Source organism: Chinchilla lanigera, unplaced genomic scaffold, assembly GCF_000276665.1.
Source record: "Chinchilla lanigera isolate Chin_1 unplaced genomic scaffold, ChiLan1.0 scaffold00042, whole genome shotgun sequence".
NCBI lineage: Eukaryota > Metazoa > Chordata > Mammalia > Rodentia > Chinchillidae > Chinchilla > Chinchilla lanigera.
Genome location: NW_004955443.1, coordinates 8,525,103 through 8,551,091, shown reverse-complemented (window position 1 = coordinate 8,551,091; position 25,989 = coordinate 8,525,103). Strand labels below are relative to the sequence as shown.

The 25,989-nt window shown below is 44.1% G+C and overlaps 1 protein-coding gene across 5 annotated transcripts; it reads left to right on the top strand.

The window, feature by feature from the left end:
- The first annotated feature begins 1,581 nt into the window (after positions 1-1,581).
- On the top strand, positions 1,582-24,721 carry Klf3 (Kruppel-like factor 3 (basic)). 5 transcript variants are annotated; one of them, XM_005391999.2, is made up of 6 exons: positions 1,582-1,722; positions 7,545-7,640; positions 13,616-14,096; positions 14,728-14,878; positions 19,030-19,190; positions 20,890-24,721. In XM_005391999.2, exons 1-6 carry the CDS (start codon positions 1,720-1,722, stop codon positions 21,069-21,071), a joined length of 1,074 nt encoding a protein of 357 aa, XP_005392056.1. In that variant the 5' UTR covers positions 1,582-1,719; the 3' UTR covers positions 21,072-24,721. The 5 variants fall into 5 exon arrangements, with proteins under 5 accessions (XP_005392056.1, XP_005392058.1, XP_005392057.1 ...); XM_005392001.2 differs by lacking the exon at positions 1,582-1,722 and adding an exon at positions 2,152-2,235; XM_005392000.2 differs by lacking the exon at positions 1,582-1,722 and adding an exon at positions 2,593-2,882.
- The last annotated feature ends 1,268 nt before the right edge of the window (positions 24,722-25,989 follow it).

Genomic DNA, 25,989 nt, shown 5'->3' with positions numbered 1-25,989 from the left:
GCAAGCTCTGTGAATTTGGGCGAGTCATTTCACCTCTGTTCTTCCATTTCCTCATTTCTAAAATGGGGATGAGGACCTGACCCTTCCACCTTTGTACAGTTGTTATGAGGATTTCCGTATTTACTTGACTAACGCTGCCAGTTTTTCTCAGCACTTTTATGGACCAGTTGCAGGTGCATTGGCGAGGAAGAATAAAAGCTTAATTTGGGACCTTCCGAACTTCTTGTCCTTTGATCTTGTGTCCAAGCATGCGCGCAGGGTGAGGGTAGGCAGCAGGAGCCAGTTGGGAGGGGTGGAAGCCACTGCTGTTGGCTACTGTAAGGCCGTCCCGAGTTCCGTATTCCCCGGGGACCATTGGTTAGCAGAAGGCAGATCCCATACTGTTTGTAATGTCTTCTGCCAGGGAGGTGGTGTGCTGAGGCCACCAGCCTTGAAGTTAGATGATGACCTTGATTTCAAATCCTGACTCTCCAACTCGGCGGCTGGGTAATCTTGGCAGATTACTTTACCTCTGTTTCAGTGTTCTTGTCGAAGGCACCAAGCAGCACAGTCTGTGAAGCCCAGCACCTAGGCACCAGTTGTGGAGGAGGTGGGGGACCAGCAGGGAACTGTGATGTCAGGTAGCCCTTGCTTTCTTTGGTCAACAGGAGCATCCTTTTGTAAAAACCTAGTGTTGCTCCTCTAGACAGACCCTTCCCCTGCAGTTGCTGCCTCCTCTTCCCTCTTTTTTTTCTATTTTAGATTTTCAGACAGACTGTAGAGACTTTGACACTAGTCTTGCTAGGTGGAGAATAAAATGGTTTTTGAGGTTGGTACTGTTTAGTGAATTATAACAGGCAAGGGTAGGGTGAGGGGCAGTAACAGGTTTGGGTAGTGGTGGGTGTTTTGTTTTTGGAGCTTTTCGTTTTGGTTTTTTTTGTTTGTTTTGGTACTGGGGATTGAACCCCAGAGGCTTTGCACTCTGCAGTTTCTTGAGGCAGGGTCTAAGTTGTAACCCTCCTGCCTCAGCCTGTGGGATTCAGGCATGGACCACCGCACCTGGCTAGTAATTTGTTTTAAGGAAGTTTGGTTCACTGGGTTCACACAGAGCTAGGCCCTTCCTCACCCCCACTAATTGCCGGAGGCAGCCTTGAAGTGCATCCAAAGGGAGCTGGGTGGCACCACTCCTCAGGACGGGCACCTGCCTGGCCTCCAGGTGCTCCCGGTCCTGGGGTCCAGGGCGTACCCTTGGGGAAATAAGGCCAATGTGTGCAGGCAGCAGTCAGCTGGCCACAGGGTGGGGAGGGCCTTGAGCTGGTCTTTGAAGAATTAGGAGGATTGAGATAAGCCGGAAGGGGAGGGGGGCATTCCACCCTGGTTGCCCAGCATCGGGCCAGAAATGAACAAAGGGGCGGGGTGGGGAGGGAGAAGGCAGGGCGGCCAGCCTCGCGGGGCACTTGTTGGAGCCGGGAGGCTGGTCAGGAAGGGGTACAGATGTGGGCACCCAACCCCTGCAAGCCCTGGGAGCCTCCCCAGGAGGGTGTGTGAGCTCGGGAGTCCAGAAAAGGGCTGGAAACTGGGTGGCCACGGGGTGGGGCCGCCGTGCAGGGCAAAGGACGGAGGGGGACCCATGCAGAAGGACTCCGGGGACACCCTGGTGAGGCCCCCAGGGCCGGGCCCGAGGGTAGAAGTGGAAAGGCAGGGGGGTGAGGAAGGAGTCGCGGATGACCTTAGGTTTCCATGGTGAGTGACCAGAAAATGAGGCAACCGGGAGGCCGGGAGGGGCAGCCTCGTGGGGGCGGAGGGCTTGGCTTCCCAGGGCTGTGCCTTTCGGCTCTGCTGACTTTCGAAGGCGGGGGGGGGCAGCGCCGGCTCTTGCTCTTGTGCCCGAAGGATCAGTGCGTGGCGCTGTGATAAACTTTCCCGGCGGGAGCTCAGGAGCAGAGGGAACTGCCACCCCTCTGACGGTTCTTTCTGGTTATTTTTAAGGTTCCTGCTAGCCTCGCTCAGGCCGGAATTTCCAGGAACTGGCTGCTGCCCCAGAGCCAGGCCCTGCCGCCTCCCCCTCCCTGCAGGGTGGGGCGGTGGGTGGAGGCCGCGGGCTGGGGTGGGGTGGGTGGGTCTGCAGGCGCGGAGGGCGGGGGCGAGGCCGAGCCGCACGCAGCCCTTCTGGATCTGATTATATAACGCACCGCGGAGGAGCTGCGAGGGCTTAGGCGAGGCCCTGGGAGCCGGTGCACAGCGGGATTAGGCGGTGTGGGTATTTTTCAGTTTATCTTAGGCTGCTTGCCCTTCAGACGCCAGCACAAAATTGTCAGAGCGCATAAAGGAGGAAAACAAGCGTGTAACCCTAGCAGGGAAAAGGATTCGAGTTTGCTGAAATTTCTTTAAGAAGGGTGTGGAAGGCTACCAACCAGGTGCCCTTGAACTTGAGAACCGACCTAAAGGGGAGTAGGGCTTGGGTTTCCAAGCCCCCAGGTCTGCTCCGCTGGGCCCCAGTTTGGAAATGTGTAGGATTTTGCTTGCTTGTTACCTTTGCACCTGTCCTTATTCACGTGCAAAATCAATTGCTTCACTGGGTCTTTTCGAAGTACAGGGTGTGGGCAGAGTCTTATCTGAAGCCATGTCCTGTTTGGACAAGTTGGACCCGCCTTGGCAACTCTCCATGGGGTGGAGCCGATGGGTGGAGGCAGGAAAGTAAAATTGGGTGGCTTGTTCGCAGGGAGAGGAGAGAGGGCGGATTGTTTGCTCACTGGATCATTATATTTCATCTGAAACGAAATAATTAACTTCTCCCATTTGCAAAACACATTTGATGCAAAAATAACTAATTTATGAGGGGCAAAGATTTGGAAATACCTCGTGGAGTTTATTTCCTTTCAGACCAACCGTAGAAGACTGAGGTAGGTGAAGCCCTTGGGAGGTATGGAACAGGACGCATTTCCAGGTAGGTGCCGGCGTTTAGCTTTTTTCTTCACGAGGCCTCCAGCTTAAAAATGCCTCCTCTCAAATGTTGCCCTGTGTTTTGGGGCAGGACAACTGCCATTCCCTGTGACTGACCCTGACCCCTCTAGAGCTTTTGAAGACCTGGGGTGGAGAAGACAGGCAAGTTTCTCAGGAAGGGAAGTTTAGCTGCAGGGACGCTGCTTGCCTGCCCGGCCCTCCTCTGGCCAAGAAACACAGGCACGCGGCGTGCGTGTGCACACACGCCCAGGTCTCCCCCTGAAGTTCGTGGGGAGCGGGGGGGGGGGCGAGGGGCGGGGGGGGGCGCCTCCTTTAAAAATCCAAACGCTTGGGAGGGGGAGTGAAACAGCGCTCACAGATGGCCTTGGTTTCATGACTGTGTTCCTGGCGGAAGTCAGCTAGGAAACAAAAGTTTGCTTTGAGGGAAGCAGGTGATCGGGAGCTGTAGGGCTGGGCTGGGGAGAATCATGCAGGAAACCTGTGAGGGGGTGAGGGAAGAAAGTAAGACAGACAGGGCGAATGCCGGGCAAGCACTGCTTTGTTCCGCGAGAAACCGAAAACTGCTGCTTCCCTCGCACACTCCCTCTCCCTCCGCTGCTGAGGAAGGGGCAGTCCTGGAGGGGCAGACCAGCTGCTTTGCAAGGAGGCTTGGTGACATCAGAACCCCCCTTCCACGAGGGACTGCGTCTTCCTCACGAAGCAGCTGTCCAGTGGGCCTCAGGCCCACGTGCAGGACTTTGCAGCGCAGCTATACTGCCTCCGAATGCCGTGTCAGTGATTCACCCAGCTTTTAACCTGTAACCGCAGTTGCGCATTTTCACCGAAGTCCAACCCTCATTTTAATATCTGAAAAATAGAAGTGAAGAGCGTATGGAGGGAAATTGTGTGCTCTTTTTTTGTTGCTCTGTTTTTGCGGCGCTAGGGATTGATCCCGGATCCGGGCCCTGGAGGGGAACTGGCCATCCCGCTGCCTCAAAGTGGGAGGATGGCAGGCATGCACCGCTGTGGCAGCCACCTTTTTCTTCCTTTTCCTTTTTGAAAACTCAGTTTTGTGGGTTCTTCCAGTAAAATAGCATCATAGTGGCTCCGATTATGAAAAGTTATTTTGAAATGGTAATATTCCTGTATTTTGGTTTTGAAACACCTCAGTAATTTAAAAGTTGTTTTTTGTTAAGTTTTGCCTTTTTCCTTTTAAAAGCAGTCGGTTATCCTGGGATTGCTTAGTTTATGCATTTCTGCTAAGCTGGTTAAACGTAAGATGTAAATATGTTTATGATTGGAAAATAGGAAAAACAACCGCATCTGAGGCTTCCTCTCTGATAGCCACATAAAGTGATTAACAGAAGTCCTCAGCTTGGTTAAAAGACACAGGTTTAAAGATCCTGAAGTTGGCCCTGGGCGCCAAGATTGTTGTAGTGCGCCACCTACTGGCTATACTTAAGATTGCTGCCACTGTAGTTCTAATTAAAAATGCTATCCCAGAGCACTAAGCTGCCCAGGGGTAGAAAGGCCACCAAGGTTAGGGACCCTAATTCTTCTAGTACTTGTTACTTTTCAGTTATATGGAAGACACTCTGCAGTCACTTCTAGTTCTAGGTTAGAACCCATGAAGTCTAACCCAATGGCAAAAGTGGTTGATACAGAGTATAGAAATTTCTCTGCAAATAAATAAGCAAAAGCCTGTTGGGTATTAATGTGTTTCATTCTCGTCTTTGGTTCCTTCCTTAGTTTCCCTCTCTTGTTTATAAAGCTTTTAATTATAGAATTAATCTTAAAATTACCACACAGGTACGTAAAGCTGGCTCCCTCCCAGTCCCAAGAGGTTTTGGTTAGCAGTTTAAGGTGTATCATTCCAGACATTCATCTTCTTGTGTTTCATATCCTGTGATTGTCGCCAAAAGTATAATCGTTTAAGCCATTAAAGCTACCAGATTAACAAAGTGCTGTCAGATGTGTGGATGGACAGTGAATTGGGTGCCATTCCTTGTGACATTTGAATTTCGCACATTTTTTTATCCAGGGATGCATTATTTAGCTAGGAGGTTCAAATGAGGTGTTCTAATTGCATCACCCCACCTTCGTTTATTAGCTGACATAGGTCTATCGTGAGAAATATTCCTTCATCAACATTTGCATTACTCTGAAGTACAGTTCTGAACAACTAAATGTGCCTTTGTATTTTGTAATAAAAACAAACTAGGTTTTGATAGGAACAGTGGTTTACATGAGAGTTTATATTTCTCTTAATCTTACAAGTCTTGCAAAGCACAAGTTTTCTTACATTTAGATAAAACAGAAAAAAATCAAAGGATAATAATGATTGAAATAATGACCTAAAATGATAAAAGAGATAGCAGGTTAATGTGTAATTCATTTCTAAATGGATTCAGTGATCATTGCCACAGGCATTTGACAGAGTCATTAAAGCCTATTTGAGCTGAAAGGTAGAGTTTAAAATTTGAACCCAAAGGAACTCCAGATTCCATCATCTTAGTTTATTCTTCACTGCAATTCCTGGCAGCCAGGAGGCCAGCGTAACCCTGCGTGGAGATGCCTGCGTGGCTCAGAAGCTCTTCCGGCACAGCTGTGAGGAGACAAGTCTTGACATGCGCTTCAGACAGGGTGTGGGCTGCTGTTACCTTTTAAACTGCCTCTAACCGGGGTTTTATTTAAGGGTGAAGGGATTGGGTTCTGTTGTTTTTCTTTTTGAGATAGAGTCTCCCTGTGTAGCTCAGGCTGACCTTGAGCTCACTATTGTAGTCCAGGCTGGCCTTGAACTTGTGGCAATCCTGCCTCAGCCTCCCAAGTGCTGGAGCTACAGGCATGTGCCACCATACCCAGCCAAAGAGATTGATTTTTAAAGCTAGCTGTGGTAGCAAAGGGCTGTTTCACACCTGAGAAATATGAGTACTCTTATTTGGAAGGATTTGCATCCAGATACCGTCTATTGGAATAGGTGCATGTGTAAGACCTAATTCAATTTATGGAGGTGTTGGTGGGAGGCTGCTGCTGCTGAGCAGCTGTCCAAGGGTGGGGCTGCTGCATAGCTGACCTTAGTGATGTAAGCAGGAGATCCCACCTCTCTTGTTTATGGGCCAATGTGGGGCATGGACAATAGTTCTTGGAATCATGACCATCCATCCATACAGCTGCTGGGCTGGGGCTGATTAATAATAGATCCCAAAACACAAAAGGGTTTTCATCCTTCATTATGAAATCATCCATTTTTCCCTGGCTGTTGGTTTGTGACATAAGAGGGTAGTAGCACCATGGATTTGAGCAGCCTGGTATCACCTGATATTTGCAGATTACAGTGCATCCTGTGATGTAGAAAAATGTAATTTTGAGGTCCAGGCCTTAGGTTGAGTTACGGATGGAATTCACATGTTGTCCTGAGACTCAGCAGAGCAGTGAAGCACGAGAGCCGTGCAGTATTGCTTCTATAACTGTGTGTAAGGGTGCTGTAGTGTGACCACCCGTAGAGCACAGGCAAAACCAGCTACAGGAGTGCTACTGTGGAGATGTGAGGAGTTTTAATTCTGAAATACAGACAGTAACTCAAACTCTGTCGCCTCGTCTTCAAGCAGAGGTCAATCTAGGAAATTTTTCATGTATGAAAAGTGTTTAGAAGACAGAAAAAGGTCATGGGGGGTGTCAAGACCTACCTGGACGATTTCCAAAGAAACGTAAATGTGGGGGGAAAAGATGGAAAGAACTCTACTTCAATAATTAAATCAACTTAGAATAAAAAATAATCTGTCATTTTGCAACCAGTAAAGTGTTTTAGAATATGTCTGTGCTTCTCACATTAGAGTTCTCCTTATTTTAGAGATGAGTGCAGGATGGGCAGGAGGACACAGATGTAAAAAGGCTCATGGCAGTTTGTGGTGGTCAAAATTTAGAAGCAATTCAAGTGCTCGGTAAAAAGGGCTGACTTAACTGTTCTGTTCACACTGTGATGCACTGCATTGGATAGTCTGGTCCTGCCTAGAAAGAAGGTTTTGGTAGGATAAAAAGAAAGAAGTCATTAAAGACAGTTGGCTCTAAAGTTTTCTTTTTGCTAGTCTTTTTCCCCCTTGATTTTTCTGTGATGAATGTAAGGGAAAAAGGGAAGGTGTGTAATAATCATGTGTAGTCTAAATCTCTGTTAAATCATACAGCAATCCTCAGCAAGCCTTGCTGCTCAGAAGGGCTGTAAATATTGTTCCAAAAAAAAGCGGCGGGGGTGGGGGGGGGCGTTTATGCATTTGAGTTGGAAACTCCAGTTGGCTCTTTCCAGATCATGACCATCAAGGCTGGTTTTAATTTTTTTAAATGGCATCTTTTATAGGTAAGGGAAACAGTTCCAGCCATTCTGGGAGGGGAGAGATGAAAGGGTGCGGAAGTGGGGCAAGGAGTGTGTTCTATTTTTACTAGTTTAAAGCTGGGCACCTGTAATCCCAGCACTTGGGAGACTGAGGCGGGAAGATTACGAGCTCAAGGCCAGCCTGGAATACACAGTGGGACCCTGTCTCAGAAAAGCAAAAATAAATACATATTTTTACTACCTTATATCTAAAGTGACCTCAGGATTTAGACGGACACCTTGTTTTGTTTTCTAGGCTGAACACCAGAACACCCTAGAAGGTTTAACTAAAAGAATGCTCATGTTTGACCCAGTCCCTGTCAAGCAAGAGGCCATGGACCCTGTCTCGGTGGTAAGTTTTCCAAACTTGAGTACTTCTCCCTGTTTATCCCGAGTGATGACAACATCGCGTGTTGCGTTTTCCCCTGAAGTTGCTCATTACTTGACAGGCGTTGGGCGTGCGGTTTCTCGGGGAGGCCCCAGTCATCACTAAGGTGCGTTCCCTCCTAGCAGTTGTGCATCCTTTAACAACTAGGACCTGTGCTTGCTTAAGTCTAGTACCCCACACCCCTCAAGATAGGATCAGCATGGAACTTAGCGCCAGGGAACCTGGTCCCCATGGAAGCAGTTTTATAGAAACTCAACTTTGAATGCAAAGATATTTAAGAATAAAGTGACTTGCTTAAAACCCATGGGCAACACCCACATGGTGCTGAGGCTGTATGAAAGGTGGCTGTGTCGAAACAAGAGAAAGAACAGGGCCGAGGACAGAATCAAGTTTCGCTTGGAAGAGTGTGGCCCGGTGGGAATTGATGTGCACTGTTTTCTAACGCTTAGTGCCAAGCCAGCCCTTCTTGTGAACCCGGCCCCTAGGTCTTGTCAGACTACCGGGGGACTCGGAATTAGTCCAGGTGTTTCTGTAGGTACAAGACGTGTGTCATGGGGAATGATGCATGGGTGACAGAGAGACTTCAAAACAGCCATGGTATAGACTGAGGGGATCTGGCTTAGTGAACACCGAACAAGGCCAGGCTCCCGCTCTGCCTTGCGCTTTTCTTCCATGGACTTGGAAAATATTCACAAAGGGAAAAACTTGGCCTGAGTTCTATATCTGAAGGTCGGTAATGACACGCTTGCAAAATTAGGTCATCCTTATGCATGGGCTGTGAGATTCCTGCCAAAAATGTTTAGACAAGACGTGGGGGTCACTGTGAGGCCCTTGGAACAGAGTGGCTATTGGCTGTTACGAAGCCAGCGAAGTATTTACCAGTGTCTGAAATGAAAAGTTAAATCAGAACATCTTTAAGGAAATAACATTTGCAGCATGATAACTAGATAATCGCATGTCTGAATATAACAACTGAGCAATAAGAATTTTATTAGTCAAAGAACTAAATTTATTTCTGATGTTATTTAGGCCTGTCATTTATCAGCCCCTTTCCCCCCCCAACTATTGCATGATCATCTTAGAGGAAAATTAAAGTAAAAAACTTCCCCATTAATTATATTCTTGAAATGTGAATAGGTTTTTAGTACTTGGGAATATGATTAATTTTATAAATGATGCAGAACCTTCAGTGATGCATTTTACTCTTCGGGGTACTTCCAGTGCTTTTAATCAAGCATGAAAATATGGCTCAAGAGCCTAATTTCAAGCTAAAATGAAGATCCACATTGCTAAATTGGTATGAAATAATTAAGTGCAAGGAAATGCACTTAACTGAAAAAAATGGGAAATAAAATGAATTGCAAGTAACTTAAACTTGTGATGTTGTAGCTTGTATTAATATACGAAGTTAAAATATGTATAAGTATTTTTGCAATTAATAGTCTTTTTCTCCTTCATGTGCCAGTTTTCCCCTTGGCACTTAAAGAATGTAATTAGACATTTCACCAACAGTTAATGTCAGTCCTTACAATGAAGGGGTTTAGTCCGAATTCAGCAAAACCGCCATTAATTGAAACATTTGAGAAATACGGAGTTGTAATTACTTTAAAAAATTAAATAAGAATAAAGAAAATTGAATAGAAAGCTTTAGTTTCCACTCTTAACTCTTCAAATTGTGTCTTCCCTGCTTTCTCAAATGTGGAGTATATTGAATCTAATTTATTACCCTTTTTTTCAATTCAGCCTGACCTGAGGGTCAAAGTCTTTGACTGTTTAAGTATATGTTGTAAACTTGAAGGCGACATAGGACATGTGTAAGGGTTTTTTTTTAAATCTCACATGAATAAAAATATATAGTACCGCCACCACCACCCCCATTAGAAAGAGAAGCCAGCAGAAGCGGGCGCTCACTTGGTATTTTACCGTGGTGTGGGGGAAGGGTCGATTTGCCCTCACCGGAACAGAAGCTTTCCCAGCATTCTCTGTGCAGCCCGGGCTGTGAGGCTTTTCCAGCGTGAAGCTCCCAGTGGGCCCCAGGTCTGTGCCCTGGGCCTTAGCTGCTTTTACTCCACCCGGTGTTGGCAGAATCACCAGCAGTTTCCTGAGTTTTTTTTTTTAATTAGTAAAATATGAAATAGCATGTGTACAGAATGCACGTGTGAACAGATTGTTTTTACCATTTCTCAAAAGGTTAAAATAGGATTTGATTCGGGAGGTCAGAAAGAAAACAAACTGTATAAAAACTACCCAGATTTTTTTGTCTATTCCTATAGAAATGAAGGAAGCATGATCTTTGTTTTTTCTTCTTCTTGTTAGTGAATATCCTCGTCCAGTGGACTCCTTACGCATTTAGCAGTACTAAATGTTTGCCTTGTTCTGTCCTAACAGAAACTTCTGGCAGTTTTTGAAAGAGAAACTTCTACTTCTGGTTACCCAGAGCTGCGGGACAGGGCTCTCTCCAGAGAGTGTGCCCCACCTTCCTGGCTCGAGCCCCACCCTCGGCCTGAGGATTCCTCTGTGTGCCTGTCTCTGCTCCCTGTTTGCAGAAATGGATACTCTCTTAAATTATCCTGTCGTGGGAAACTCACCAGGACATTTCCAAATGCAATAAGAAATTACAGAAATTCTCACTTTAGTATAAAGTGATAGCTACACATTTGAGAAGTCACCCAAGCCTGTGCTCTTTGTCCTCATTAGTTTTTCAAGATTGAGAATTGGTATTATCCTTAGCTTTGTCAGGAGTGAAGACAGTGAGTTAATATCTCCATGCTTCAGCGAATGAGTCTCCTTCACAGGCCAGTGGGAAACACTTTTCAGCAAATAAGTACCCACAGGAGGTGTGGACATCTGAATGCATGTTACCACTGAAGGAAGGCACTTGTCCTAGGAGCAGATGGTTTGGGGAAGTAGACGCAGCACTTCCCCTAGTAAGGCTGGTGGCGGGGCAGGGGGGGCGGTGCTTGTGTCTGGTCTTTGGGCTGTTCCGTTCCTGCACACAGGGGACACTGGGTGTCCATCTGTGGCCACAGACAAACGTTCTGCTTCATCAACACTTGCCTCCGATTTGGATTTGAGGCCAGGGCAGCCACGCCTGTTTGCATTGCTTAGCTAGAAGATAGGAATGGACGAGAACAGGGGGAAGCGCGACTGTTACCAGGGTGTGCCTGCCTGAGGCACACCCAGATGGAGCGTGGTATCAGTCCTTACGCGGTGGAGAACCAGATTGTCACCAGCTGATGAACTAGCTTATGTGCTCCACCCAAATAATTAAACCTGCCTTAGAGAAGGTTCTGGTAAACACTGCAAGGAAATTTGCCACTGAGCCAGTTTGAAGGACCCTATTTCTTCACCTTTTTGTGAGGCAGTTGGACTGGAAATAGTTAATTACATGCTCAGGGCTGGGTGTCTATCCAAATGTGTCTCCCTGTGCTTAGCCTGGTACTGGAGAATAAACACATTCAGTGTAAGGGTGGGGCTGCGCGTTGGAGAGCAAACTCTTCGATGCAACTGTGTGTATGTTTGTAAAACGTACTTTCATGGGTGGCTTTTTCTTTCCCCGTGGCTTGAGAAGCCTGAGAATATTACTACATTTGCAGGGTCCCCAGATTCTCAATTCCTACTTGCCTTAAACTCACGCCATGGATAGAAAAAATCCAGCAAGGACAGCAATAAAAGTATGTCCTCATTTTACTTCCTATGTAGCTGCCAGTAACTGCTGGCCTTAAAATCTAGGTCATAAGGAAGACCTAGGAAGAACAGGGCTCAAAATCAGAAAGAAGCCACATTTTGGTGAATGGAAACAATGCTGTCTCCAGTTTCCTCAAGTTATGTGGTAGTACCAGAATTTTTTCCCTTCGGAGAATTGTGTGAAACACGTTTAATTTTACAACTAGGAGAAAACTTTCTTTTTGGTATATTTAATTACTTCCTGCAACCCTCATGGTGCATAATTTATAATACTTTTAATGAGCCTTGTACTTTTAATAATGCCTACTTTAATATTTAAATTTAAATATATTTAATATTTAATGTTAATGTTGCCATATATTTTGGACCTCTCACTTTGTATTGTACTTGTGTGTGCCTGGTTCAAAAGTAAATCTATTCCCCCTTTAATCTTTAACAGCACAAACCTCAAAGCTGGCATTAAAAATGTATATGTCTTGTATTTCCTGGTTTTTATATCCTTCAGGCCTATGTTTCTAAGTAGTAGTATTAATATTTAGAATTCTTTTCTCTCCTTTCAGTTGACCTTTACTACTTTTATTCTATACCTCTGTCATTTAGAGTCTTGATATTCAAAAAGCGGTCTACGGTACCCTGGGCTACTCCTTAGTGATTCAAGCTGTGCATTTTCACCAGATGCCCAGGTGAATTTGAGTGCATGTTGAAGTTTCAGAAGCCTTATTGGGAGCCTGACGGCCCAGGACAGCATGCAGCTCTTGTATAAGGGACAGGAAGGGACTCTATGACAGCCCGGTGTGCCAAGCCTTATGTTAAGCTCATTATAGAGGTTATCTCATCAGATCCAGTTTTAACTTCAACCTCACAACCTCCTGGGAGGTGAGCGTTCAGTACCACCTTGACAGGTTTCGGTATGGGAGCCCACGCATTTCTAACAGTTAGTCATTGCTCATGCTTTCTTTCGTAGATTTTTAGGAATACATTTTTTTAAAGGAACTTTCCTCTCATGACCAAGAAAAGTATAGCTTTGCCTGCATGCACATTGAAGTAAACACGTAATTATTTTAAAGCAATGCGTGTTCCTCCCTCATGTCCCGTTTGTAAGCACTGTCAGTGCCCCCAGTTAGGTGTGCACCGTACTACAGGCATTACTTGTGCCAGGAGGTCACACAGATTATGATCTGGATAAAGAAAGAAAGGTCAGAGGAAAACAAAATTTGTAAGGATGAGAAACTGACATCAACACAGATAACGACAGAGTTAGGTGGTGACAATTTGACTTCCTGGTCCCCTCCTGAGTGGTCTGATGCTCATTGGCCTGGAGGACGGACCAAAGCAAGCATATGATAACAGTGCACAGCCAGATGGAAATTCGTTTAGTCTAGGCTGGAGAAGGAAAGAGTGTGATCTCCAAGTAGTAATCCCAGGCAGAATCACTGCTCTCATAATTATTGTAGCGCACAGAAGTGGCCATTGGAAGGGCCAGGGAAGCCAAGAAATTAATTAATAGTGCTTTTAGGCTGTTTAATTATAAGGCCCCAGTGGTGCATTTTCCTGGTTGTGTCATGAGCTGGTATTGCCTCCAAATCCTGCAAGTTGGGGGCAAGGACATAATTGCCCTAGAGAGGGTGGCCTTGAGTACACAGATGAGGAGGGTAGATGACCACCCTGGTTTTCCAGAGATGAAGAGATTTCTTAAAACCAGGCCAACCCTCCGCAGACTAGGACTGTGGGCCTCCCTGGGCATGGATTGCTTTCTAGCAGAAGCCCATCAAAAAGAACTACCATGTGGCTCCATTTCTCCTCAGTATACAGAAGTTGGTCGTGAGAAACGGGAAATGTTACGTATCCTACACAGGTTAGAGATGTCAGCACAGAAAACCAATGAAGTTAGTGTGGCTTGGCTGATTCTTGGTGATGTCTGAAGCTGACTCCCAGCAATAAAGACCTACACAATTGTTGACGTGACCTGTGTAAAACCTTGCCTCTAGGTATCAGCACTCACATTGGATGTGGAAATCTTAGAATTAGATTAAAGTTGCTAAGGTAATGCATTGACCTTAGTTCTAATGCTTGCTAGACCACCTCTCTCATAGCCTTTTCTGGGAAGGATCAAGGATCTGTCTCAACATCTTTTTAAAGCCCATATGATCAATATATATACATTTATATGTGTGTGTATATGTCTTATATTTCAAATAATATACTTCTCATTTGGCTGTTTACAAGTTTCTTATTTTTTTCCTTCCCAATAGTCCTACCCATCTAATTATATGGAGTCCATGAAGTCCAGCAAGTACGGGGTCATTTACTCCACACCATTGCCTGATAAGTTCTTTCAGACCCCAGAAGGCCTGTCGCACGGAATACAGATGGAGCCGGTGGACCTCACGGTGAACAAGCGTGGTTCACCACCTTCTGCTGGGAATTCTCCCTCCTCCCTGAAGTTCCCGTCCTCGCACCGGAGATCGTCACCGGGGCTGAGCATGCCTTCTTCTAGCCCGCCAATTAAAAAGTACTCACCTTCCTCGCCAGGCGTCCAGCCTTTCAGCATGCCGCTGCCCCCGGTGATGGCAGCTGCCCTCACACGGCATGGAATCCGGAGCCCAGGCATCCTGCCCGTCATCCAGCCAGTCGTGGTTCAGCCCGTCCCCTTTATGTACACCAGCCACCTCCAGCAGCCGCTCATGGTCTCCTTGTCAGAGGAGATGGAAAATTCAAGCAGTAGCATGCAAGGTAAGCACCAGGACAGCTCCATGCTTTTGTACCTGCTTCATATACCAGGTCTGCCCCCAGTCTTGGTGGGGAAGCATAACACAAAGCCCTGAGCTCTCCAGAGGAATTCATCTAAGACACTGCCTTGTTACTTGTTTTGAAGTGTCGCTATTGGAAGAACTCCCACAAGTCGGGCTGTCTGTTGAATACCAAGATGATTATTAATACTATACAGTTGTCAGCTTAGAGATAGCAAGAAGCTTGACTTCACTTTTACTTTATTGAATACCAAATGGTTCTGCACACAGAGGACATTTAGTAAATACTTCTTGATCGTGATGGTAACTGCTGGCTCTTAAAAGCCACCTTGTTTACCAACTGGTGTCAGAGGGATTAAAAGACATAGCCGACATTTATAAGGAAGAATCATTATGAGGCTTGTGGCTTAGAAGTCTAGGTCTTGTGTTTGCTGCTTGCTGGCAAAACACTAGTTGGGACAAAGGAGAATCTCTTAACAGTCATTACTGTTGTAATCTTACCATGGGCAAATAAATATTCACACATCAATGTTGATAGGAGCTGTACAGTGAATTTTTAAAAGCTGATATTAATAATTTGTACATAGAATGACTTTGCTATTTTTATTTTTTAGTACCTGTAATTGAATCATATGAGAAGCCCATATTACAGAAAAAAATTAAAATAGAACCTGGGACCGAACCACAGAGGACAGATTATTACCCTGAAGAAATGACACCCCCTTTAATGAACTCAGTGTCCCCCCCGCAGGCGTTATTGCAAGAGTAAGTATATTAAGGTGTAACCAGACTTTGTGTAATAGCACGCATGCTGAGGCCCAGAATGGAAGCACAAGATTGCAAACACGTGGTGTGCTGTGGATGACCAGGAATGTTTTGTGGTATATGGCGGCCACTGGGCACTGTGGTTCAGGACCTCTGGTCAAGAGGGGAGAATCTCTCCCAGTAACCTTGTACTCTCTGTTACGTGAACAGTGCGTGACAACAGTTTTGTCAACTTTCATTGGGGTAATCACCCAAGATTTTGTGCCTTACCACAGACACGATTTTTGGTGTTTTTCAACCTTCAGACTGTTTACGTGGTTTTTCTGTGCATACATATAGATCTTTGCATGGATGGAACTTGGTGTTCTAGATATTTCCTGCAAGTCTAGATCATGAAAAATTGTCACATGGGCACACGTGATCCTTCCAGTTGTTACTTCTAACCAAGTGTAGTGGATCGATGACGGCAACATCTGAAAATCTGTAGAACACCCACAGGCCCACGAGAGACACTCCAGAACACGTCCTGACACAGTGCTGGCAACAGAAGCTGGTCTGTGCAACTCAGACATTCAGCACTGAAACATCTCTTTATTTTTGGGTCTTTAATTCTGGGGCCATAGCACATCCACTGTCCTATAGCACTGCCGTCCTACTAATGGGAAGGTTGTACTGGATCAGTCAGCATCTGTGCACATACTCTAACAGGACCGAGCCACACGTGAGTTAAGTAATACCAGTCGTAGGGTTGGTCACTGGAAAGGTCCTGGACTTCCCCCGGTGCTTATTCTGGAGGCTATGTTTGCAGTAGCTGAGAAGATGGCCTTTGGCTCCAGCCCTGTGCTCCATCAGATGTATGACCTTGGGCTAGTCACTTCATCTTGCTGCCCATTTCCTCTTTGTTGTCATTTCTTGTGGTAATTGTTATCATAATCATCTTGTATTGCGGTTCTTTGACATTGGACTTAGCGACCAGCTTCCTGCTACAAAGGGAACAACCCCTCCTGTCACCTTCCTCCCATGTCACCTTCTCTCCAACTTGAATAAATGTCTTGCCGAACTTTATCTTCTCCATCCTCTCCCTCATGCAACTTTGCAGCAGAATGTTAAATCTGTTTTATAACAGCTAGTCTGAAGACTTCAAGTATACTGTAGATAATTTTTTTAAAAAAAGTATACTATAGGTATATTCATCATAACTCATATAGTAGCATCACCAAATTAGTATTTTAGGGGGGGCATTGTCATACACTCCCCAGTAGATGAGGCAGAGAATGCATCTGCTTATCCAGTTAGAACAGAAAAGCGTCCCTTAGAGCTGGACTGTATTGCCCTTACACTTGTATATTCCCCCCATCAAAAAAACAACACTTTTCCAAATTTTTCAAAGGAGTCATTGCATTTCCCTACAACAGGCATGGAGGAAGCAAACTAGGCGACGTTAGGTAACCCTCCTATGATCACGCTTTGCCTGGGAGACCTAGGCTTGGCCTCCCGCTTCAGAATGTGCTCTCCCAGCCACCTTGCCCATAGCAGAGTGGTTGCATCTGTACATGCACCAGGTGAAAGCAAACACAGAATGCACATACCCTGTAGGCTGAACTAACTCTTTCATTGTGAGGGGTCTCTCTGGCAAGGTAGCTAGCGACATGACATGACTTGCAATCCTGCGCGAGTAGTGAAAAGAATCTGTGAAACTACATAAAGCTAAGCACCTACGTAGGGAGGGATCCATTGACTGAGAAAGTGTTGGGCGGAAGTTTAGGTTATTGTGAATTACAGAAGAATATTTAAGGGCAGTCTCCTATAATCTGAATACTGCTCAAGAGAAAACTCTTTTCTATTTTAAGTAATATTCTTCTGGTGATCTCATACTCAGTGGCTTTTAATAACTAATGAGAAATGTGCTTATTTGAATGCTGACCTAAGAATGCACTTTGCTTCTCAAAAAAATTGAGATTAGCCACAAGTGGGACATAGACTCTTTAAGTGCTTCTCTCACAGATGTGATTGAGTAATGTCTTGGAGTGAGCCCAGTAGCAGCCCACATAGGAAACCAGCTAGCCAGGAAAAAATCACTTGGAACTAAGTGCCCAGTCCCAGTGCAGTGAGGCAGCCCCAGCAATACTTGTCTCAGGAAGTCCTTCCCTTTCAAAGGCAGACTTTATAGCTTTGAAATCCATCGGCTTGATCCCAATCCCACAGGTAGAGCTCTAGGATGATTTTTAAGGGCTCTTGACGGTGTATCGAATGCCTTTTGTTATTTTTATTTATTTACATATATGAAGCTTAAGGGTCAGGTGTCCCTGTTTAGTTGTGGGTGTGTATTGCAGGTTCTTCGTGTACAGTGCTCACAGCAGCCTTCTGGGAGGGTACCCTTTCTCCAAGGTACCTCCAGGGCCAGCGTTGTCACCGTCTCTGTTCTACAGAGGAAACTGCGTATCCCAAAGACCCTGGCATAGAGTTAATCATTAAATTTCTTCCCCAACATTTTACTTCTCAAACTTAAAAAATAAAATAATAGCTTTCTTTTTACTAAGGGGTTATAAGTAATTGAAAAACTTAACCAAAAAAATTTTTAGTATCATTTAAAAAACTGTGTCAGTCTGTAAAACTCTGACTTCTCTATATTTGTAGAGATGTGATTGAAGTTCTTGTTGCTTTTTCCCCCAAACTGCTTCAGGTTCACTTCTCTGTGTTGATAACTTGACTGTTTCATCCTTCTGTGCTCCTCCCTTTCAGGCCCCAGGGCAGGAGGTAAAGTGATGCTCAGCTGGCAGTTTTCTCAGTGAAAGTATGAGAAGTAAAGTAGATTAAAACAAGCGCATCTTTTACACTTTTCCTAGTCACTGCTTATCATGCCTGGAAACAGTCATTGACAAGGGATGTGTGCTAAAATTCTTACCAAGATGAAAAGCAAGTCTCATTTCAGGGACTCCCTTTCGATTTTCATAGCTGAATTTGTGTATTTATCTTGCTCTTATAAGCAAGCCTGAGTGTCTGCCTCACCAAAGTATTTTTTCCTTTATACCAACCTTTTCTCCCCCTACACACTCATTCACATTCTTGGGGCATTTATGAGCTGTAGTTTAAAAAAGAAGTAAAAGATTTCAAAAAGAAGTAAGTCCTGATAGCTGGAGGCCAGCGACAAATGCTTGTAATGTTTCGAGTCGTCCGGAAAGTAAACAAATGGATTAGAACTTCTTAATGATAGATATTAATCAGTAGAGAAGCCTGAAAGTATGCTTTTTCCTGCATGCTTTTCCCAGCTTGCCTTTTCTCTTTGCCACCTTTCTTTTTGAGAAAAAGACAGTATATAGTAAGCCTATCCTGCAGGATTTTATTCAGATTCACCTTTAGAAGATTGTGCGAACCCAGGAACACGAGGGAAAGGAGGGAGGTGGGAGGTGTCAGGCACGTGGGGAGTCCGTGTGGTGGGTGACAGGCATCCTGGCCTCCCCGGGGCTGCCCTGGGGCTCCTCCTCACGCAGCAGTGACAGTAAAGGATCAAGTGTGTGAAGACACCAGTGCCGAAAGAGCCAGCATTTGAAAATTAAACATGCGTTGGCAGTCTTTAAGGGATACAAACTAAATAAATACTAGTTACCTAAAGGATAAGAGATAGATACATATCGTATAATGTGGTTGCCTGAAATGTAGGATTTGAAAACACTCTTCTCATTTTTTTCCTAAAGAACCATCAGGAAAGTTAGTACAGCCTGTGGAAATGTGTAGTACAGTGCTCAGCATGCCTTGCACTATGACATTCTACACACAGGTTTTTACCGTGGCAAAGAGCCTCTCCCAGCACTCTGGCACCTCCCTCTAGCATAACACCTAACCCTTCTTGCTGTCATTACTTATCTCCGTGTCTGTCTCCCCCTAGAGTATGAGCTCTCGAGGGCAGGAACCCTGTTTTTATTCATCTTTGTGTCCCGGTTGCCAAGCACAGTGCCTGGCTCATGGTAGGTGCTCGCTAAATGTTTGTTGAATGAATATAGCAGTGCTTCCTGGGTTGATCAGCTAATTTCTTTTCATTTTGTTGGGTTTTTTTGTTTGTGTGGTTTTGCCCAATGTTGTTAATGCTCTAAGCTAGCTGAAGAAAAGGAAACACTTTGCTTAACACTTGGCTTTAACCTTGGCTTTCACAGGAATCACCCTTCAGTCATAGTGCAGCCCGGGAAGAGACCTTTACCTGTGGAATCCCCAGATACACAGAGGAAGCGGAGGATACACAGATGCGACTATGACGGATGCAACAAAGTATACACTAAAAGCTCCCACCTGAAAGCACACAGAAGAACGCACACAGGTACTAGAAACTGCAGCCTGACTTCATCTGTCTAAAGAAGTACTAGTATAGGATGCGTAAGTGCGCAGTTCTGGCTTTCAAAGGCTGATGCAGGCCGAGCAGCTGTCCTCTGAAATCCAGAATGCTTTGAAGCTCATAACTTTTCAGGCACCAACAGAGCAGCTGAAAAGTTTTAGATTTTTGGAGCACTTTGGATTTCTGGATTTAGGGATATTCAACTACAAAAGCCTGTGCAGATTTTATTCTAAAATCTGAAGAAAGGAAATCTGAAACACTTCTAGTCCCAAGCATTTGGGGTAAGGGATACTTGGTCTGAATAATGGAAGTTTTCTTCACCTCAAAGTTGTCATAGTCATCAAAAGATGTCTCTGTTAGTCGTGAAGAATAGTTTCATGTGAGTGATTAACCTTTGCAATCATAAGAATGAATTTAGTGTAATCCTGCAGGCAGACCCCTCACACTTACCTGTAGTTCTGTCTTCTTTAGTTAAGGTAAAGAAAGGGGTGGGGCCTTGACTGCTGGAGCTGTCAAGGAGCTGGCCTTGTTCTAGGCTCTCTTAACATATGTATATGATAAAATGTATGACAGCAAAGAACATCTCTCATGCAGAGCAAAGAAACGGAATAGTTTCATAGAAACAGAAGAGTGTCATTGAAGGAAATAAAGTGAACATACTTAAGTGGAGGGAGCTGCTGTGGCATTGCTTACCATACTTGTTCCAGGAGCTCTCCCGTCTTGGTCAATATTGAATACAGAGAGTAAACAGCCAGAGCATAGCAACGTTGTGACATAGGCTGAGAAAACGCACAGTTGGTGCCAGTGTTCCTCAGTGTGTTGGTGGGAAATCGTACACGAATGTTGTGAAGGATGGTTGATCTCACCGGTGTCTGGTGTGAAATTCCAGTCTCACTACAGTCGGCCTCTGTGTATGCTGGCCCTCCCCACCACTTTCCCACTTCGGGTCTTCCGCTGCTCACCTGTAACTCAAATTCTCCTACAGGAGGACAGGATAGGAACCTGGCTTCTGAAAGGAGGGGAAGAATTACTGTATTTTCAGTACTTACACATTTAAAACATACACTCAGGAGTGATTGTTATAGACTCAAAAAGAAAGTAGGATATTGAATTCCCTAACAGGTATTTTAGTGGATAGAAACTTCATATTTTTAGAAAACTATAAGAAAATCCCTGAAATTTTCGCTTTGCACTTAATGCGTCTTACTACGCATAAGTAAGCTCCTGAGAGGGATTAAGACTTGGAAATAGCTGGGTGTGATAGTGTACTCTGTGAAGTCCAGGCGGGAGGATCCCAAGTTCAAGTCCCACTTGGCGACTTAGAAAGACCCTGTCTCAAAATTTGAAAAAAATAAAAAGGCCTGGAGATAGAGCTGAGTGTGCAGGCCTTGGGTTCAATCCCTAGTACAAAACACAAAAAAGAGTTGGCAATCAAGACTAAAATGTGTGTGTAGTTGGGGGGGAGGGTTGGCAGCAAGTCAGTTAAAACATTAAGAGAATTAATTCCGTGTTTTCTTGCTTGCCCTGTAGTGGTTTATGAAGCACTGTACTGTTGAAGGACACATGTATGACCTCATCTTGGAAACAGTATTTTTCAAGAACATTAGCTTAAAATTTTACCTTTACTGTCTTCAAAAAAAAAAAAAATTAAGCTTTTGGGTTTTGTTTTTTTTCCTTTTTGCAGGAGAAAAACCCTACAAATGTACATGGGAAGGATGCACATGGAAGTTTGCTCGGTCTGATGAACTCACAAGACATTTCCGAAAACACACTGGAATCAAACCTTTCCAGTGTCCAGACTGTGACCGCAGCTTCTCCCGTTCTGACCATCTTGCCCTACATAGGAAACGCCACATGCTAGTCTGAAAGCCTTGGTCTCGGACTCCCCACTCTCCTGGCTCTCTCTGTCCTCCTTCCCAGTATCTAACTCATTTTTTACATGTACGTTTTAATTTTGGTTCAGCTGGTCTGAATCTGAATTTATATCATTCAAAACTTCCATATGGTCAGTAGTTGATAACTCTCTAATCCTCCCTCTCCTTATCACGGGTCAGACCTAAAGAATGTGAACACTTTTTTTTTTTTTCCGGGGATGCTAAGCAAACCCTTCTTACAGATACATTTAATGTAATGAGAACAAGGGAACATGTCAGCTAACATAACCAATTGTCGGCTTCTCCATGTATTCCTCAAAAGAATGTCAAAGTAAATGTATTAGAAATACAGTATCTAGCCTGCTAGTCCTTGCCAGAGACAGTCGTACCTCTCTGCACCGTGATCCCATTTTACGGTCAGCAGCACGAAGAAAGTAGTTCCCACTCACCAGTTAGCAAGACTCAGAGCAGGGCATCAGGCTAGTGTAGTCACCTCTGCTATGGTCCTTCACACAGCTTGCGTCAGAACCTGGATTATCACCTCATCTAAATCAAGACCTTTGCCCTTTGGGCCTGCAGCCCACGTGGAGGGCTTTGCCACCATTAGGAGATGAGCCAGAGCTGTTTCATTAGGTGGGTGATGAGTAGCAGTTCCAAGAGAGATGAATGCTGGACTTCCATGGCTTGGATGAGAAGCAGAGGGGCAGGGAGCAGGGGCTGCAGAGGAGGAAGCTGCTGGTGTGCACACTGTGTTAGCTACGCAGTGCCAACCAGAGCGCTTCAGTTTCCATGCGTGCTCAGCTGTGCACAAACGTGCTGCAAAACCGAACACCCGTGGGTCACCCACAGAGAGATCTCCATTCCTCCAGTATCCTTAGTATGGACCATCGAGCATGGAGGGTAACAAAACCACAAAAGTATCTGCCCAGTAGTAAAAAGTAAAAATCTTCCGGGTAAAAGCATGCGATGGTCTTCCTTTTACCCAACTTGTTACATAACTTTGCAAGCAGGGAAATGTTGAGTGGTACTTCTATTCCCATACCAAGTTAATCACATAGCTTTTACGTGCAACCTCCGTGTGGGCTGTCAGGGGCCAGATTGGTTGTCATTTGTGTCTGTGGCACACGTCCTCAATGAGCATCTGCGAAAGCTTTAGATTTGTCCAAGTAAGACCTGAGTAGCACTCTTTGTAAATAGAAGTAGTTGTGAAGCACATACACCTTTATTTTGGGGGCAGATTTCTGAAAAATATAGAACACCACAGTTCAGGGATTTATATATGTAGCGTGAATGTTCCCAGAAGTTTACTGTTGGAATTAGTCACTTCGCATCACTGTCCAGTATCCTGTCAGAAGAACAAGCTGAAAAAAAGGACTCGTGTTTATGTTGAAGATAAATAACACCATTAATGGGGGAAGTTTTTCAAAAGCAGGCTTTTGAGCACAGTAGTCTAAATGCCAGTAAAAATAATTCACACAGAGAAATGCCACTGGTCTCAAGTTTGAAGAAAATGGGCAGTGGTGGTCAAACATGGATGCATAGAAACCAAAACCGAACACCTCTTTGTTCCTCTGTGAAGGAAGGAGGAAGCGTGAGAGAGTAACGGAATCCTGCAGATCCATCCCGGCTACAACTCAGGATCCAATGTACCCGTAGCTGGGAGGAATACATGATCTTAAACAACGAGCGAGTGACGAGGCCTGCGAGTTGTGTGGGGAGCTTGCTTTGACTGCGCTATGCTGAAAGTGATAGGGACTGCACATCTGAGAGGTCCCGCTCAGCCCTGTGAACCAGCTGAAAGGAAATGTAAGTGAGAAATGTAAAGAAATTTGTTATCTTGGCACTTGGGTTTTTTTCCTTAGCACTACAAAATGTTTCAAGACTATTAAAATGTGCTACTTGGGCTATTGTTTTCTTTTGTGCAACTGTAACATGAACCAAGGCATAGAAATGGCTCTTCGAAAAGCAGGTGTGGTCTGTATTGTCAGTGCTTAGTCTCATTCATGCCAAAGTGTTCGTGTTGTTGAGTGATTCTTCCAAAACACACTGAAGAATGAGGAGGCATGCAAGGAGTGTTTTTGTTTGGGTGAAGATAACCAGTCTGTATTCCAATGCATATACAAGAGAAGAGGAACAGAAAAGGACTGAATTGATCTTGGATTGAGCTTTGAGTCTGGAGTGCAATTAATAGCTTCATGGATTCTCATGAAATTTGATGTACGCTATGGTATATTTAAATCTTGTTCAAAAGACTGTGTATGCTACTACTAAGCTTACTTAGATCCCGTTAACAGTTCATTAACGAAGATCCATTTTAACTCGGAGAGAAGTGCAACCCAGAGACGCCATTCTCTATTCTTTTGCTGGTCTGATGCTTTTTAGTTACCAATTGGCCCTTACCAAATTTTTCTTTTATATATATATATATTTGTATTTTACTATGATAGTGGAGAAATTTAGTCGTAGTCATTTTAGCTGTTATTGTGGAAGACCTCAGATAGGAGATAACATGCCCTGAAGTTTGTGGTTTTAATGATGTGCCATGTTACTATCAATGGTGATTTAATCGCACTATGTTAAATTTCTCAGAATGATTTATAAACATGAAGTTGGTGTCATATAAATTGTTTACTAGAGAGTTTATTCAATTATTGCTCACATGTCATCTTGGCAAAGTCATAAAAATTAAATCAGAATCCATCGTATTTCAGAGTTTTGAAATGTAAGTCTACATCATAAAATGGGCATTAACATTCTAAATTGGTTGGTTTGGAGAATGTATTTGCAGCATAGCTATAGTCAACTAAGGAGATGCTAAATACACAGCAGTTTCAAGAGCCTTGGAACAGAATACAGAGGACCTATATATGTATATGTATGTTTTATTAAACACCCATCTGCACTATCAGTATTGCACTAATATGGAATTTGAAAGACTATATTGCTGATATTGTATATCTACCCATCATTCCTGATTAGATTGTTTTAAAGACAATCTCAAAGATCGAAGGTTTTAAAATAATTTGGTTTGAAAATACACAGTTGTCTTGAAGAAATTGCTGTCATACGTGAACTCAGAGTTGTCTTTATTCTCTTCTTGGTCAAGGTTAACAATTTCTAAATGATTGCAAATTCACTTAAGTAATACATTTACAAAGCCATTTTACATGCATTAAACGAGGGCTACAACATGTTTTACAAATACTAGCACTTTTTTTTTCTGTTATGTACTTAATGTTAGAGAGTCAAAATAATCTTTCTGCTTAGCATCTCTTAAACCATACCTGCAAGTATAGCAGGATTATTACATTTACAGTACTTTAATACTTGTATAAACTATGCAGAAATTTTTAATAAAGTGTAATATATTTTATAAGCTAATAAGACTGAATGGGTAAAGGTTTTTAGCATGCATTAGTATACTTGCAAATACTGAAACATTTTGGTAATCTTTCTTACTAAAGATGTGAATGTTTAATGTACCTTCTCTGTTTCTACTCTGTAGTCCAATGGGAATTGAGTAATGACATTTTGTCATGTCAAACTGTGAACATAAATTTGTACTGTACAGTCCTCATATTCTATATACAGTATGCAGTATATGTATTATATACTTGTTAATAAAACCATCAGAATATGAAATGTGATCATGTGGTTACTATATAGGTAGTGATCACCGAGAGCAAAACTTAAGACCCATGTAAAAAACCTTAGAAGTTTCAGAAGTCATTGGGTGGGCAGTCACTGTGGATGAAGGGAAAGAAAAATAGATACAACTGGGAGGTGCACTAGAAGAGTTAACACACCCCAAAAACTGTGACTCTGGTTTTCTGGTAACAGCCAACAGGAAGTCTTTTAAGTTCAACCCAGAAAACTGTAGACAACCCAGCATAAATCTGTAAATGTACCTGGAGCACTCTTGAAATATTTTGTTTGCTGTTTATGAGCCATACCTGCTTCAAAGGAGAGTCTGCAGTGCCTCCTTACAGTTTCAATGTGTCTCCCAAAGGCCATGGGTTGGAGCCTTGTTTCCCTGATGCAGCAGTACTGGAAGGTGGGCCTTAGGAGAAGGTGCTTGGGTTGGGGCTCCACAAGCCTCATGAATGGACTAATACCTTTTTCATGGGACTGGGTTAATTCACCTCATAGGACTGAATTAGTTACCTTGAAAGTGAGTTGTGACAAAGCAAGGGCACTTCCTGTGTTTCTCCTCTTCCACACAGTTCTAAGTCCCCCTCCAGCTTCATGTTATGAAGCCACCGAGGCGCTCACCAGATACCAACACCCAGTCTTGGACTTTGTAGCCTCTGCAACTGAAAGACCAAAATAAACTTTCTATGTGTTTACCCAGTGTCTAAATAAATTAATAAACATCAGAACCCAGAGCTTGCGGGGGAGTGGCCAGGAACAGGATAGTACTGCATGAAATAATTAGTAAATAATTCTAGGTTAGCACAATTACGCTCTATGTCTTTCCATGGCCATGTTGGTGGTTATCGCAGTCTGCAGCTGCATGGGAACAATAAGTAGTTTCTGATTGTGGCTTCAAGTTCTTTTGAATGAGGCCAAATATAATAATAACCTCCCCTCCTTCCCTAGTCTCCCCTCAGTGTGACAGTGAGATACTGGCTCGTTAGATCTCATCAGTTTCCTCCAGCTTGGACGTTATCTCTGGATGTCATCTCAGCAAAACACAAAGTGACATCTGGCCAGGATTAACCACATGACTGCCTTCAGAGGCTGGCAAGTGGAAGGGGGTTGGGAGAAGACAGGAGCCAATCTTTGAAAACGAACCTTCTCCAGAAAGCGTCTCTGCTTTTCACTATAGTACAGTAGTAAACTGCTCGCTCAAAACTGATTATATGTGACTGTAAAATACTAATAGTTTATTGATGAAGTCATCCATATGA